This window comes from Rattus norvegicus, chromosome 18 (genome assembly GCF_021556685.1).
Source record: "Rattus norvegicus strain SHRSP/BbbUtx chromosome 18, alternate assembly SHRSP_T2T, whole genome shotgun sequence".
NCBI classification, from domain to species: Eukaryota; Metazoa; Chordata; class Mammalia; order Rodentia; family Muridae; genus Rattus; species Rattus norvegicus.
In genome coordinates, this window is record NC_141551.1 from 73,406,815 (window position 1) to 73,421,841 (window position 15,027).

General features: G+C 46.0%; 1 protein-coding gene across 1 annotated transcript in view; it reads left to right on the forward strand.

The window, feature by feature from the left end:
• Pstpip2 (proline-serine-threonine phosphatase-interacting protein 2) overlaps positions 1-6,021 on the forward strand; it is an 84,014-nt gene extending 77,993 nt beyond the window's left edge. The window contains exons 12-15 of the mRNA NM_001271281.1: positions 700-781; positions 1,414-1,448; positions 3,043-3,103; positions 5,670-6,021. Of these exons, the coding sequence (NP_001258210.1) occupies positions 700-781; positions 1,414-1,448; positions 3,043-3,092 (167 nt within the window). The 3' untranslated portion in view covers positions 3,093-3,103; positions 5,670-6,021. The remainder of the gene's footprint in view (positions 1-699; positions 782-1,413; positions 1,449-3,042; positions 3,104-5,669) is intronic.
• The last annotated feature ends 9,006 nt before the right edge of the window (positions 6,022-15,027 follow it).

Consider the following 15,027-nt stretch of genomic DNA (forward strand, 5'->3'; position numbering starts at 1 on the left):
CAGCCTGTGAGAGAAAAGTTTATTTTGGCCGGTTTCCAAGGTTCCCGTACAACGGTTGAAGCTGTTACTTTTGAGGCTGTAGTGAGGCAGCACACTGTGGTAGAGTGGTGGAGCAGACTGTTCATTTTACAGCCAGGATGTGAAAGAGGAAGAGACCAGGGCATGCCTCCAATGAGGCATTCTGATGTGGTCATACTGTGTGATACTTCTTAAACGTTCTATCACCTTCCTTTGCTGCTAAGCTGGGGACAGAGTCTCTAATACACATGGGCTCTTGGGGACCATTCTAGATCTCCCTACCTTTTTCCTTCTCTCCCTTGCTTTCCTTTTCCCTCTGTCCCTCCTTCCCCTATGCTCCCCTTTCCTCCTTTCCCCTCCCCTCACCTCTCCTCTATTTTTTCCTTTCCTCTCCTCTCCTTTCCTTTCCTTTCCTTCCTCCCCCCACCCCCTTTCTTTCAAGACAGGGTCTCATGTATTCTAGGCTAGCCTTAAACTTGATATTTAACTGAGGATGGCACTGAATTCCAGATCTTTCTGCCTCCATCCCCCAAGGGACAGGCCCAGGGACAGGCACGTGCACCCCAGCCTGTCTTAGGTAGTGCCAGGCAATGAACCCAGGGCTCTAGGCATGCTAGGCAAGTGCTCTACCAACTGCGTGACAGCCCAGCCTTAATACGTTTCTGACGTCTTGTGTCTTAGCACCCATCATGTATGAGAATTTCTACTCCCCTCAGCGGAATGCAGCCCCACCAGCAAAGACTGCAGGGCCCCATCCGGCAAGGTAATAACGAGCTGCTTTTCATGTGAAGAAAAAAAATATTTTAATAAATGCCTGTACTATCAATGACCTAAGACATTGCCACCTATTTCTAATTGACCGGGTCCATTGCATGGAAAATGTGTTGCTCCTAATATAGAAAAGGGTCTGTAGGGGAAAGGAACTTCTGTTTCACACAGTGTCGGGGTTGGGGGTGGTGGGTAGGGGGTAGGGTCTCATCTCTTGAGCTGTCCATCTAGCCTTAGGAAGAGCAGAAAGTGTGTGGGAGAGAACAGAGCATACCATCAACAGGAAGGACCATTAGCTGACGTAACACTCATTGTGAGGTAGAGCTTTCTCTCACTGTATGTACGAAGATTTTGACATTCCGGGAGACCAGGAAATCTTCCTCCATCATCTGAGATGAATCCTGCTAGCAGGCCCTGGGCAGAGCTCTGCACTCTTTACTCCTGTGCGTCCTTACGCCCTCTGGGTTTCTGCAGGTCAGAGCTGCAAGTCCTTTGCCTCATCTGAGCCTTCTGCCTCTCTAGGATAGGAACCAGGTGATTACAGCATGATATGTCTGTAGCACGAAGTAGGGAGTTACGAAAATAATTAGAGCTCACCTGAAAGACTTTGATTTTCATCTCTTACAGGAGAGGACCTCTCCCAGTTCCTAAGCGTATACCAGGTATGCCACCGGGAAGAGCCTCTTGTGATTTTGAGGTCGGGTGTTCTTTAAGATTGACTAGCTACAATATGAAAATAACAGCCAGACATAGCCGCGCCCGTGGTGGCACATCCCTTTAATCCCTGCACCCAGGAGGCAGAGGCAGGTGGATCTCTGTGAGTTCGAGGCCAGCCTGGTCTACAGAGCAAGTTCCAGGACAGTCAGGGCTACACAGAGAAACTCTGTTTTGAAAAAAGCCAGCCGGCAAGCAAACAAACACCAAACCAAACCAAAAAAGAACCAGGTGTGTCAGACTTGTTGACCCTGAGACCTGGCTCTGTCAAAAATAGTATCAATGTTTCGAGTAAGGTTTTGAGTTTGCATTGGGCCATGGTCAAAGCTACCCCAAGCTGCATGTGGTCCATGGTGGCAGGCTGTCCGTGCCTGATAGGATTGAGTTCCTAAGAGATTGTATTGTATTTGGATCTCACTAGAAGGCTTTTCGTTTTGAGACAGGGACTCACTGGGCAGCCCTTATACTGATGCACACTGCCTGAAAGGAATTGTTTGCGGGTCATGTCCATCTCCCTTCTCCTCTGCAGTACCTCCAAGAGAACCACACACAGCAGCAGCGGTCTTTGCCCGTTGTGTTCCCTTGGTTAATTACCACGTCTTTGCAGAGGGACATTTTGTCTTTTACCCTCTCCTGCCCTTACCATAGTATTAGATGCCTAGCGGGTGCTTAACAATGAACCATTCCGGGCAAGAATGGTTGAAGTAGCTGTGTTCAAAGGGGACTCAGGGGGAGGGTCTACTTATGCTGATTTAGCCTCTCAGTAATAACTTAATGGCTGTTGAAAATTTTTGGGCCGGCAAGATGGCTCAGTGGGCAAAGGTGCTTGCCCTCAAGGTTGGCAGCCTAAATTAAGTGCCCGGCGCCCACATGGTGGAAGGAGAGGACTGACTCCCGTTCATTGTCTTTCGACTTCTGTATGTGTGTGTGCTGAACACATATACACAGATACACACTATAAACAAATACTAAAAAATTAAAAGGTAGCGGTCAGGATGATATGTTTATATGATATTTAACTTCGTTTTCATCCATTTTTTTTTTTTTTGATGACGACTTTACTGTGGCTGCTCACGTGTAATGTGGGCGGGAACGAAAAAGAAGTCCTAACAGTGATTTCTGGAATGTTCTCAGGCTTGTAGTCAGGACTACTAAGCATAGGCCGTGGTGTCCACACTTGGTATTTTGATGTATTTAACCATTAGAAAGGGGCAGTTTCCTTGAAGTGGAACACTTTTGGTTTGAAAGGGGTGAAAGCACTGGTTCTCAGATATCCTAAGGCTGAGACCCTATAATACAGTTCCTCATGTCGTGGCGATTCCCCAACTGTAAGATTATTTTTGTTGCTACTTCATACCTATAACATTGCTATTATTATGAATTGTAATGTAAATATCTGATATCTGACCCTTGTGGGGGTCATGACCCCCACGTTGAGAACCACTGGGCTAAGGTGACCCCCCTCTGTTGAGAACCACTGGGCTAAGGTCTTAACAAGGAGAACGATCAGCTTAACTCTGTCCTGTGCCCTTCTCTCTGCAGATGACCCTGATTACTCTTTGGTTGAAGATTACAGTTTGCTCTATCAGTGACATCAGAGGTGGTAAGAGTCTTTAGTCTTCCTGGCATCCTGTTGCTCTCTGTTTGCATTTCAGGAGCCTCCAGATCTGAGCACCACCAAGGCCAGGTCTTGCATCAGGCTCCCTTCAGGCTTGCCTCTAGAGCCTGCAACTGCAGGCTGACTGGAAGGAAGCCTATTGGGGAGAGGACGCTTCCCCTTTCGTTTTCACAATTTTACAGCTCTCTAAACCTGCTCAGTCCTTTTTGTAGCTTTTATACAGCTACACGTGAGCATCTTTGGAAGCTCACACACACACACACACACACACACACACACACACATGCATGCACACACACTCATGCACACACATATACACACACAGCATACATGCATACACACATACACATACATGCACACATGCACACACAATATACATACACATGTACACACACATACACACACGTGCAACCACACACACACACACACGCACAGGCACAACATATGCACACATATATACACACATAAACACACATGCAAATGCACTATACACACACACACACACACACACACACACACACACACACTATTCTCAGTCTGTAAATGTGGTCCTTATTTCCTGAAGAGGAGAAGTCAGTGGAAACCCTGTAAATGCCATCACAGTCTCCAAACAGAAGGGGACCAGAGGGGTCATTATGTGCCAGGTCACAGGTTGTCATCTGAACTAGAAAAACACAAGGATTCTTGGAGGACTCAACATTGCTACCCAATCACAGCTGCAAAGGTGACCACCAAGTGTTCTCTGGGCACACAGCCACAATGTGCAAAATGCTTCAGAAGCCAAAAGCAGCACTGAAGGAAACGCTGTACATTGTAATTTTGTCCAGACAGGCGGAGCCTGGCATGTAACTCCATAGGGAGTACAGCATCGAAGGAAAAGGGGGGGGGGGAACCTATCCTCAAGAAAAAAAAAATTCATTTCTGCTGGGCCTTAGGGTTTCTCATCTGTCTGTAGTAAGACAGGTCTTACATCTTTGGTCAAAACTATATTGACGAGTTGGGTCATTTACATTTTGTTTTCTGATCTTGGGTCCTTCTGGGAGTGACAGGGAGAGTGGGTGGCTGGATGCAGGAAGTCATGTCATGGCGGACCTGGAAAAGTGTCACTTCAGCTCTTCCTGGTATCGATGACATTACTGTCAGTTAGGAAACAAAACAGGTTTTCCGCCCGCCCCTGCTCTCTGGCTATTTGTTAAGTCTTGTGTTCTACTCACCAGATAGTACTGGGAGATTAGCATATCAAACATCGCTTCAGGCCCTCACCACCTACTTGCTGGCTTTTTCCCAGTTAGTTGTAGGACTGGAGCCAAGTTGTCTCAATTAAATAGAATAATTATCTGGTATCAATTTATATGAAATATAAGGCCTTGCGTTGCTTCATAAATATGTTTAAGATGTGAGTAACTTTGCTATAAAAGAGATGGACACTGAAGATGTAGAATTTTCCACCCTCTAGATAGGTGTGAATATGATATATTATAAATTGTAGTCTTTACAACCGGTCATAATATCTTCTTCATGTGTCTGTCTCTCAGAGACAAAGCAGGGACATAGTAAGTGAATCACCCATCACCAAGTCTACTCTCTGGATCATAGCAGAGACGACAGCTGTGGGACCAAGCACTGGCAGCCCCAAGAGCTTATTAAATAAATTATATATATTTATATAAATACACATTTTACTTCTTTGTTTCCTGCTCATATCTTGATAAAGCCCAGTGCTACAAGCTTGAGACCAGCATTTGATGTAGATCTCAGGTTCCCTTGCATCCAGGAATCTGATGTGTGAACTCGAGATGTTAATGCCTCCATATTTAATGAGCAGTCTCTCTCAAACTGTATAATTTTAATGTCTGCACCAAGGTCAATGAATAGAGACTCAGCTTGTTAATAGATGATTGACACAATTTCAGAGAATTTTAAAAGTTCTCTCTCCTCTCTCTCTCTCTCTCTCTCTCTCTCTCTCTCTCTCTCTCTCTCCTCTCCCTCCCTCCTCTCCCCTCCCTCCCTCCCTCCCTCCCTATCTGCCACATGTGTGCAGTTGCCCGCAGAGGCCAGGAGAGAGTGTTGGGTCTCCTGAAGCTGGAGTGACAGGCAGCTGTTAACTGCCTGAGACGGGTGTTGAACTTAGGTCTTATGGAAGAGTAACAAGTTCTCTTATCCACTGGGTCATCTCTCCAGCCTCAGTTTCAGAGAATTTTAAGGAAAGGATCCTGGTTTAGTTAATTCAGTTCTGCAATGTATTACACTCTTCACATATTTGAACGTACCTTATGGGTTGAAATTTCCCAGGAGAATTAGGCATTAGTAACTTGTTCAGTAGTTGTTGATCTTGGGTTTTATTTCTGTTTTTAACTCTAATATGCTTAGTAAACGCAGATTATATAATTTTTGAATTTAAAACACGTGCATCAAAAATCTCAGTGCACACGGTATTACCATGAAGACCTCCCGTGGCGACTCTCTGCTCGCTGTTTTCCTTGACCAAACACACTCCTAAGTTGGTATGACTAGGTCATTCAGATGAAATGTCTGTGCTGTTTTCTTTCAGAAAAGGAAGCTTTCCTCAGCTGCTGCTTCTGTGACACGAAGAGAGGCCCCGAGAGCAGCATAATCCATAACCAAATCTCATCAATCATGAAGACTTTGATGTGAACCGTTATCAAAAAAAATTCTTTTTTGATATTTTAAATTTATAGTAGACTCAACCTAGCTGAGTAGAGTTCTGCAGAGTCCTTTTTCTTTCTCCCCTCGGAGAGTTTACATACTGTTCCAGAAGGAAGAATTATTATTTCCTGGCTAGTTACTAAGGTTGTGAGTGTTTTCTGTCGGGGAAGCAAAGCCACTCTGGATTCTGAGTGTTGGCTTGAGCAGGGGTGCAGAGGATGGTGCCAGTTTCCAAAGAAGCAACTTGGGCTGTGGGAAGGAGGGCTGTTTTTGGACACAGGGGCCCCCTCCCTCCGTGGTGTGCTGTTTAAAATTGCCTTTGTTCTTAGCTGGAAGAGGAAGAAGCATCTGACTGGACTCGCTCCTTTCACAGATCCAGCAGTGTGAGGAGATCAGTTTCCTTACAATCCCGACAGCCAGCGACAGAACCCGTCCTAGGGCACAACTTTCTGGCACAGTGCTGGTCTAGCCCTTTGTGCGGCTGCCATGCTCATGCAGACTGGGTGAGGAGTGAAGATGCTGGGCAAGCATGGTGACCTGAGCTCCATCCCTGGAACCCACATAAAGGAGCAAGTGGACGACCTGCTCCATATTGGTGCCTGGCCTCCACATGTGTGCATGGCAGTGATTGACATGTGCAGGTGCAGACAACCCCTGCCCAGACACATACCCACACCACACACACACACATACACATACACTCACACACATACAAACACACAGAGACACACACACACACAGACACACACACACACTTGCACACACACATACATACACATACACTCACACAGATACAGAAACACATTTAAAAAGGATATTTGGCTAACATTTTTTCAGCCAGTAAAATGACTAGAATTTAAATGTCAGAATTATTTTTATAAAAAAAATGCAGCGTACTGAATAAACCACAGACACAGACACATGCGCAGAGAGCTTTTAATCTGTGAGGCCCTGGATTGTAAAGTGCCCTCTTGTCCGTTTCTAGGAAGGTATGATGGGGCTGCCGATTACGTTTGTGGCAGTCTGTAGACTGATTCTGAGACAGGAAAGTTGAAAAAAAAATAGATTCAAAAATATGTTATTTTAATGATTCCTCAAAAGGATTTAGGATTTTTAAAGCCCTTATTCAATCTCAAATATTTACAGAAAGTCTCCTCCTGCTGTGCTCTGGAACATTTAAAGAGGCATGGCTCAGTGGTTAAGAGCGCCGACTGCTCTTCCAGAGGTCCTGAGTTCGATTCCCAGCAACCACATGGTGGCTCACAACCATCTGTGATGGGATCTGAGGCCCTCTTCTGGTGTCCGAAGACAGTGACAGTGTACTCACACACTTGAAATAAATAAATCTTAACAAAGAGGCATTCTCACAGCAGGACGTGGACACTTAGGACAGAGTCTTTAGTATTGCTTCTTACTGGCATGTTGTAAATGTCTGTGTGTCTGTGCCACGGCATAGGACAGTCACATTCCTGTCCTCTGTGTAAGAGCTTTCCCCAGGACGTTGGACAAATTGATTTAAATAAGATTGAACCCTGGGCCTGGTAATCTCAGCATGCGGGAGGCTGAGGCAGGAGGCTGGTGAGTCTGAGATCAGCCTGGATACACGGTGAGAACCCCTTCCCCACACAGAGATCAGTTATTTCTCAGCTAAGATGCGCCCGGCTGTGGCAGCCTCGCAGCACGGCAGGGGATTTGCACCAGTTGGGCATCATTTTGAGGAACTCAGGTTTGCAAAGGTCCATCGACTTCCCCAAACTGGATAACCTCAGGAAGTTGTCTATTGCACATAGAAGATTCTGTTTTTAAGTATATTATTTATTGTTGGCCTTCAATGATCTGTATTTTCTATCAATCAGCATAACTGATGTGAGCGTGTTTCATGAGTGTAAAATAATATTAATTTTATGGCTTTTCCCCCTGCTTGACATGAAGTAAAATAAAAGTTTCTGATGATTTGGGATTTAATTTGTATTCGTGTGTTAAATGTACATCTCCTCTCAGATGTACGTACTTCCTTCCGTGTGTGTGTGTGTGTGTGTGTGTGTGTGTGTGCGCGCACACACACACACGTATGGTATGTGTAATATGTATGTGGTGTGTGTGTGGTGTGAATGTGTGTGGTGTATGTGTGTGTGGTATGTGTGGTGTGGTGTATGTGGTATGGTGTCTGTGTATGTATGTGGTGTATATATGTGTGTTGTGGTGTGTGTGTGTGTGTGTGTGTGTGAGAGAGAGAGAGAGAGAGAGAGAGAGAGAGAGAGAGAGAGAGAGAGAGAGAGAGTTAGTTCGGGCTCCCGCCGCTCTGCACGTGTGGACCGCTCTGCACGTGTGGACCGCTCTGCACGTGTGGACCGCTCTGCACGTGTGGAGGTTAGAGAGTTGATTACCTTGGGTGTTGCTCACTGCCTTCCACCATGTTTGACACGAGGTCTTCTGTCACTTGCTACTGTATAGCAGCCTAGCTGGCTCGCTTTGGGGAATTTCTTGGCCCTTTTTAAAGATTTATTTCTTTATAAGTACACTGTAGCTGTCTTCAGACACACCAGAAGAGGGCATCAGATCTCACTACAGATGGTTGTGAGCCACCATGTGGTTGCTGGGAATTGAACTCAGGACCTCTGGAAGAGCAGCCAGTGCTCTAACCGCTGAGCCATCTCTCCAGCCCTACTCCTACCCACACTGTAGAAGTCCTGGGATTACAGATGAGCCTTACTGCATCTGGCGTCCATGTGAGTTTTAGGGATCAGAACTCAGGTCCTCACACTTGCAGGGCAAGTACTTTACCCACTGCGCCATCTCCGCGTAGTCCCTTGCCTCTCCCCTCTTCTCTCATAGATCTAAAGCACTTTCCTAGCATCTAATCAGTAAACAATATATCCTACGGTATTAAAATTTCATGACAGTGGCAATTAGGGACATGTTTAGAGGAACAATAATGAAGATACTGAGAAACACTAGTCTAAGGCAATGTTAAGTGCAATTTCATATGACATGTCAGGCCCTCTGTAAACTGGACAAACACTGTGGTGTCAAGGGCAAACCCATTCTTTGAGTCCGTTCTGCTGGGGAGAAGTCTTCCTCTTTCCCCAGAGTAGAGAAGAATGGATAGTTTCAGTTCACTGGCTGGCCTTTTGGAGGCATGGTACCATTTAGAGTTCAGCTTCAGCACACAACAGTAGTCACTACATCACAGGGGGTCAGCGGACGGTCCTTGTGTAGTCTCATTTCTCTAATGGTGAATGTTCTATGGCATAGCAAGGAAGCACCGGGGTGGCCCACTCCACTGGATGAGTTATCCTAGTTACACAATTCTGCACCCCCTGCTGTAGCCGTGGCGATTTCCTTAGAGGTACTAGTAAGAGATACAAAGTTGCACATTTTTTGCTAATTTGCATAAGCCCACCCACCCACTTCTCCTCTAGTTCTCTGCCTTCCGTCTGCCCTGTTCAGCCCACCATCCTTCACCTTGGGTTGTGTCTCCCCTCACCGTGGCTTGGTGACCAGCTGAACAGATTTTGGCAGTGTAGCAGCAGGCCACACCCACATAAACAATGAATGCAGAATCGGGCTATTCTCAAACCATGCCTGAGCCTTTTCCTTCCCCTGTCAGCTGGGTTGAAGGAATTGCTGTTAGACAGATGTGAGGTAAAAGAGATGGCATAAATGCAAGAGAGGAAGGCGACTGATGCGTTTGCCTCCTCTGTCGAGGCAAGGTGCTTGAGCCTTGCCCGCCCATTTTGAAGCAGGTTCTTGCTGTATATCTGTTTTAGTTAGGGTCTTACTGCTGTGAACAGACACCATGACTAAGGCAGCTCTTATAAGGACAACATTTAATTGGGGCAGGCTTACAGGTTTGGAGGTTCAATCCAGTATCATCAAGATAGGAGCATGGCGGCATCCAGGCAGGCATGGTGCAGGAGGAGCTGAGATTTCAACATCTTGTTCCAAAGGCAACCAGGAGAAGCCTGGCTTCCAGGCAGCTAGGATGAGGGTCTTAAATCCCATGCCCCTAGTGACACACTTCCTCCAACAAGGCCACACCCACTCCAACCAGGCCACACCTCCTAATAGTGCCACTCTCTGGACCAAGCATTTTCAAACTGCCACAGTGTCTGAGGCTGACCTTGAGCGCAGGATCCTCCTGCTTCTGCCTCCTGAGTGCTGATCTTCTGGTAAGTACCACCACTCACAGGCAGAATGGACTGTTTCCAGTGTACGATGGATGGCCGATGTGCCTGCCGGACCACTCATGGGATCTGAAGGAACTAGAGCAATGTAGAACTGACATAATTGCTTTTCATATTCATATTTACACCGTGCTTTTTACAAAATGCCTATCCTTGCTGTTTTTGTTGACCTCTTTAAATGCTGTCGCGGCTGCTCCGTGGCTCCTCCGTTATTCTCCGGGTGTCCTAGATTGTGATTTTCCCTTGGTGGCAGTGACAGCAGCTGGTAAATGCTGTGTCCAATGACAGCCTTAGGGCTATGCTTACCACATGGTTTTACATGCTAGTATGTTGCATCAGCTCTTTTGCCTGAGTTCCTCCTGGCAGTAGGAGAGGCCTCAGTGAGGGCAAGGCTGCAACTCAGACATGGTCAATCACCATTCTTTTCCAGCGACAACTTAGGCTTCTGGCCGGCTGGAGCCACAGCATGATTCTTTAAAGTACCGTGTCTGGTGTCAGCTGTCTTAGCTTGAAGTCACCTAGAAGGACGTCCCGAGAGAAGGATTTGAGATCACACAGTGTAGGAAGTGGGTATGTTAACCAATCAAAGAGTACACATGGAGGGACCCATGGCTCCAGCTGCATATGTAGCAGAGGATGGCCTTGTCGCATATCAATGGGAGGAGAAGCCCTTGGTCCTGTGAAAGCTTCATACTCTAGAGGAATGCCAGGACAAGGAGTCAGAAGTGTGTGTGTGTGTGTGTGTGTGTGTGTGTGTGTGTGTGTTTGTTTAAGCACCCTCATAGAAGCAGGGGGAGGGGGAATAGGATAGGGGTTTTCCAGAGGGGAAACTGGGAAAGGGGATAGCATTTGAAATGTAAATACGGGCTGGAGAGATGGCTCAGCAGTTAAGAGCACCCGACTGCTCTTCCAGAGGTCATGAGTTCAATCCCCAGCAACCACATGGTGGCTCACAGCCATCTGTAATGAGATCCAATGCCCTCTTCTGGTGTGTCTGAAGACAGCGACAGTGTACTTACACATAATAAATAAATAATTCCTTAAAAAAAAGAAATGTAAATACATAAAATATCCAATAAAAAAAGAGAGGGGAATGAACACTCTATTCTACACACACACACACACACACACACACACACACACACACACAGAGGAAGTGGGTACATGAAACAGCAGTGAAGGAGGAAATGAGATTAGGAGAAGGACATGGAGAGAAAGCGTGCTTTCAGGGCTGGCAAGATGCTTCAGTCCAAAAGGTGCTTGTCAAACCAGTCTGAGGACTCAAGTTTGACCCTTGGAACCTACGGTAGGAGGAAAGAGTTGATTCCTGAATGTCCTTTGAGCTCTGTGCGCATTTATGTCTGTGCCACATGGACACAGAGACAGACAGGCGTCCCTGCCTCTCTCTCCCTTTGGAAGTTGCCATTGTGGGGGACTGGGCTTTACTTTCCCTGGAGGAAACTGGAAAACGGGACAACGCAGACCAATCAAAGGATGACACTGTATTAGAAAGTTGGACCTCCCCAGTGACTTAAACAAGAGAGATTCACTGTCACAGTTCTGGGGCTTGCCATCAGCCATCGAGACATAGGCTGGTTCAGTCTGAGGACTAACATGGATGAGTGTGTTGTGGGCCTTTCTCTCTGAATTGTAGACAGCCATCTTTTCTCTTTCCAGGGCTTTCTTTCTATGCTTGTCTACCCCCTCCATCAAGGATAACAGTTGCACTGAAGATTCATCCTTAGGACCGCCTCTCTAAAGATCCCAACTCCTAACCAAGCCTCATTCTGAGATCCTGGGGCTTTGGGCTTCAACGTGAATGTTTGGGGAGGGGACATAATTTAGCTCATAGTTTTATTTCTATGCTAACTCCTAAACTCATCAGTTGAGGGTTGGTCCTGGTTTGCTTTATTTTCCTGACACACCCAGCCTACCCTGTATGTGGCCAAAGTGGGCTCTGGCACAGGTTGCTGGGGTTGGGTATTGGACATTCAGAAATGTAAACGCTTAGCTGAGTGTGGAGGGTCCATGCCTGTGATCCCAGCATTTGAGAGGTTGAGGCAGGAAGTTCAGTAGTTCAAGGTTAGACTGGGCTCAATGAAACCCTCCTTAGAGAGCGAGTTGAGGGTAGAGAGAGCTAGGTTTTTAGAGAGCTTACCCAGTATACATGAAGTCCTGGTTTTGGTTCTCACCATCAGCAAGGTGGTATACGCCTGTAATCTCAGCACTTAGGATGTGGAATTAGAAAGATCAGAAGTTCATGGTCTTTTTTTTTTCTGTATAGTGAGTCTGAGGCCAGCCTAGATTGAGAGGAAGATACTTGTATCTGCGCTTGCTCTCTCTCTCTCTCTCTCTCTCTCTCTCTCTCTCTCTCTCTCTCTGTGTGTACGAGCAGAAGACTGTGAAAGGAAGAATAATAGAAAAAGGATACTTCTGCATGTTTTTCCCCCTATGGAAACAACAGTCTGCTAATAGAAGAGATCACATTTGTGCAAGAATCCGATAAACAGGCAAGCTGGATGGACCCTTTTAATTTACATGCTAACGGCCTCAAGATACTGAAAGAATTCTAGCTTAAATTACCCAGATTTCACATCAGTTTCACAACCTGTATTTAGTAATCAGGAATGATAAAATATGACCACCTACAGGGTGCTGTTCAGGAAGTAATTGACTACAAGAATCAACTTCTCAGAAATACTGTGCAAGAGTTGTCACTACCCGAGAATGACCACCAGAGGGCGACAGAGATCCCGGCATGGGATCATGGAGGTGTATCATCCAGCCAGGCACAACAGTTGTCCTTTGAACCCTTTCATGACATGCCCTGTTCCAGACATGGGCTGACTGCTATTTCATGCTCATGTCAAGTTGTTTGCAAGGCCATAACATGAGAATCCCAGTCCTTTTATGGATGATTGACTCTTTTTTTGTTCTTTTTTTTTTTTTTTTCGGAGCTGGGGACCGAACCCAGGGCCTTGCGCTTCCTAGGTAAGCGCTCTACCACTGAGCTAAATCCCCAGCCCCTGGATGATTGACTCTTGTTCAATTGTTTGGAAATGTTCTCTTGAGGTTCAAAGTGTTCTTACTGTCTCAAAGTTACAATGAAAATTAATTCAGTCTATTAGAGGGAAATCTGAAAAACATTTATAGAAATTAAGAACAAGATTGTCTCTTTGATGAACACTTCACGCCTATGATCTATCTTATAGAAAAATATACACACAGAATGGGTATCCTGGCATAAGCTTGTAATCCTAGTAGTTGGACGGCAGAGGCAGTGTGATGTCTGTGAGTTCAAGGCCAACATGGTTTACCTTCAGAGTGACACCCTATCTCAAAAGCAAAACCAACAAGTAGAACACACACACACACACACACACACACACACACACACACACACACACGCGCGAAAGCAGGAGGGCTATTTGGGAGGTAGAAAGGATCACTAGTGTTAATTCTGTTTTGTAGAACAAGTAGGTGGTACTCGGAGAACTTTAAAGACTAAAAGGATCAGGGGCAGTGAGAGTGTTCCAGACTAGGAGATGACCAAGGAAACCATATGGATAGTGGCTAGGAATGGTGACATCTGTGTGTAGTTGTAGGCACTCAAACTGAGGCAGGAGGATGACTTGAGTTCAGGGAAATGATGAAAAGTTTTGGATAGGTATGTCTACCTTTCTCCTTAAAAGGTTACATGGTATCCTGTAAACATACAATTGTGTATGTACTAACAAAATAAGGAAGACAATATATAGACAGATTTGCATAGGGTTCATGAAGATACTATGCCATTTTATATAAGGGATCTGAGGTTTTGCATTTTGGCCTTTGTGAAGGCAACATCAGAGGTCTGCGGGTCCTAGAATCAATTCTCCTAGGATTAGTATATGCAAAGGCCTGGACCACCAAGTCCATCTACATTCTAGGAAACGATATTTTTTGTTATTGAGAATTTGGGGCTACAAAATTGGGGTGTAGCTTTATGGCACAGAACTTGTGAAACTGGAGGTTTGGGTTAGTACTTAGCTCTGTGAAACAAAACAACTGTCTCTTCCAAATCCCCTACTCCAACCCAACAAACTGTTTAATATAATTCAGGGACAAGAATCACACAGGAGCTAAAATAGCTCAGGTGTGGAGCACTTGCTTAGCATATACAAGGTTCTGAGTTCAAGTCCCCACAGCACATAAAACACTAAACAAAGATTTACCTATAGAAAGAAAGAAAGGAAAGAGAAAAAGACCAGGAAAGGTGGCACAAGCCTTTTATTTCAGCATTCCAGAGGCAGAGACAGGTAGATCTCTGAGTTCAAGGCCAGCCTGGTCTACAGAGCAAGTTCCACATAGAAGAACCCTGTCTCAAAACAATAACAGCAGCAGCAGCAGCAGCAGCAGCAGCAGCAGCAGCAGCAGCAGCAGCAGCAACAACAGTATGCAAAATGTACACTAAATACTTTCCCCCTCATTTCTTTTTGCCTTTTTGTCTGTCTTCTTCTAGCACATGCTCCTTATCTAGCCTGCAAATTTGTATAGTAAGTATCACATCGAGATGTCTGCTAGAACCAGGTGCCTTTCATAACTAACCAATTTAATTCTTGTGACTTGGAGATGGAAGTGTCATCATCCCCCTTCTACAAAACAGCAGGTAGGAGTTCACTTTGGATGGACATAACGTTTCTTTCCGGAAACCTAACGTAGATTTAGGCTGACTCGAATAGGTATCAAAATCAGATTGCCAAAGCCTCTTCTGGCACTTCATGGTCCATGTCGAACGTCTTTCTGCCCGCTGTGGAGGCAGAGGGGAGCTCTGAGCACCATCCTGCGGCCAGCCGCCGAGCTTCAGTTTACGGTTCACAGGGCGTGGCTGGAGGCGGGGCGAGGGCTGGGCCGGGGCGGGCCCTAAACAAGAATGGGCGGAGCCTTTCGCGCACAAGTAGTCCCTTACTAGTTTGTCCCAAGTTGCAGCCCGTACCGGCTCCTGTTGCTCCTTCCCTTGCCCAAGTGGTGGAGTGTTTGTCACGTGACATTCAGGAGGCCGGAACTGGGCGGCTT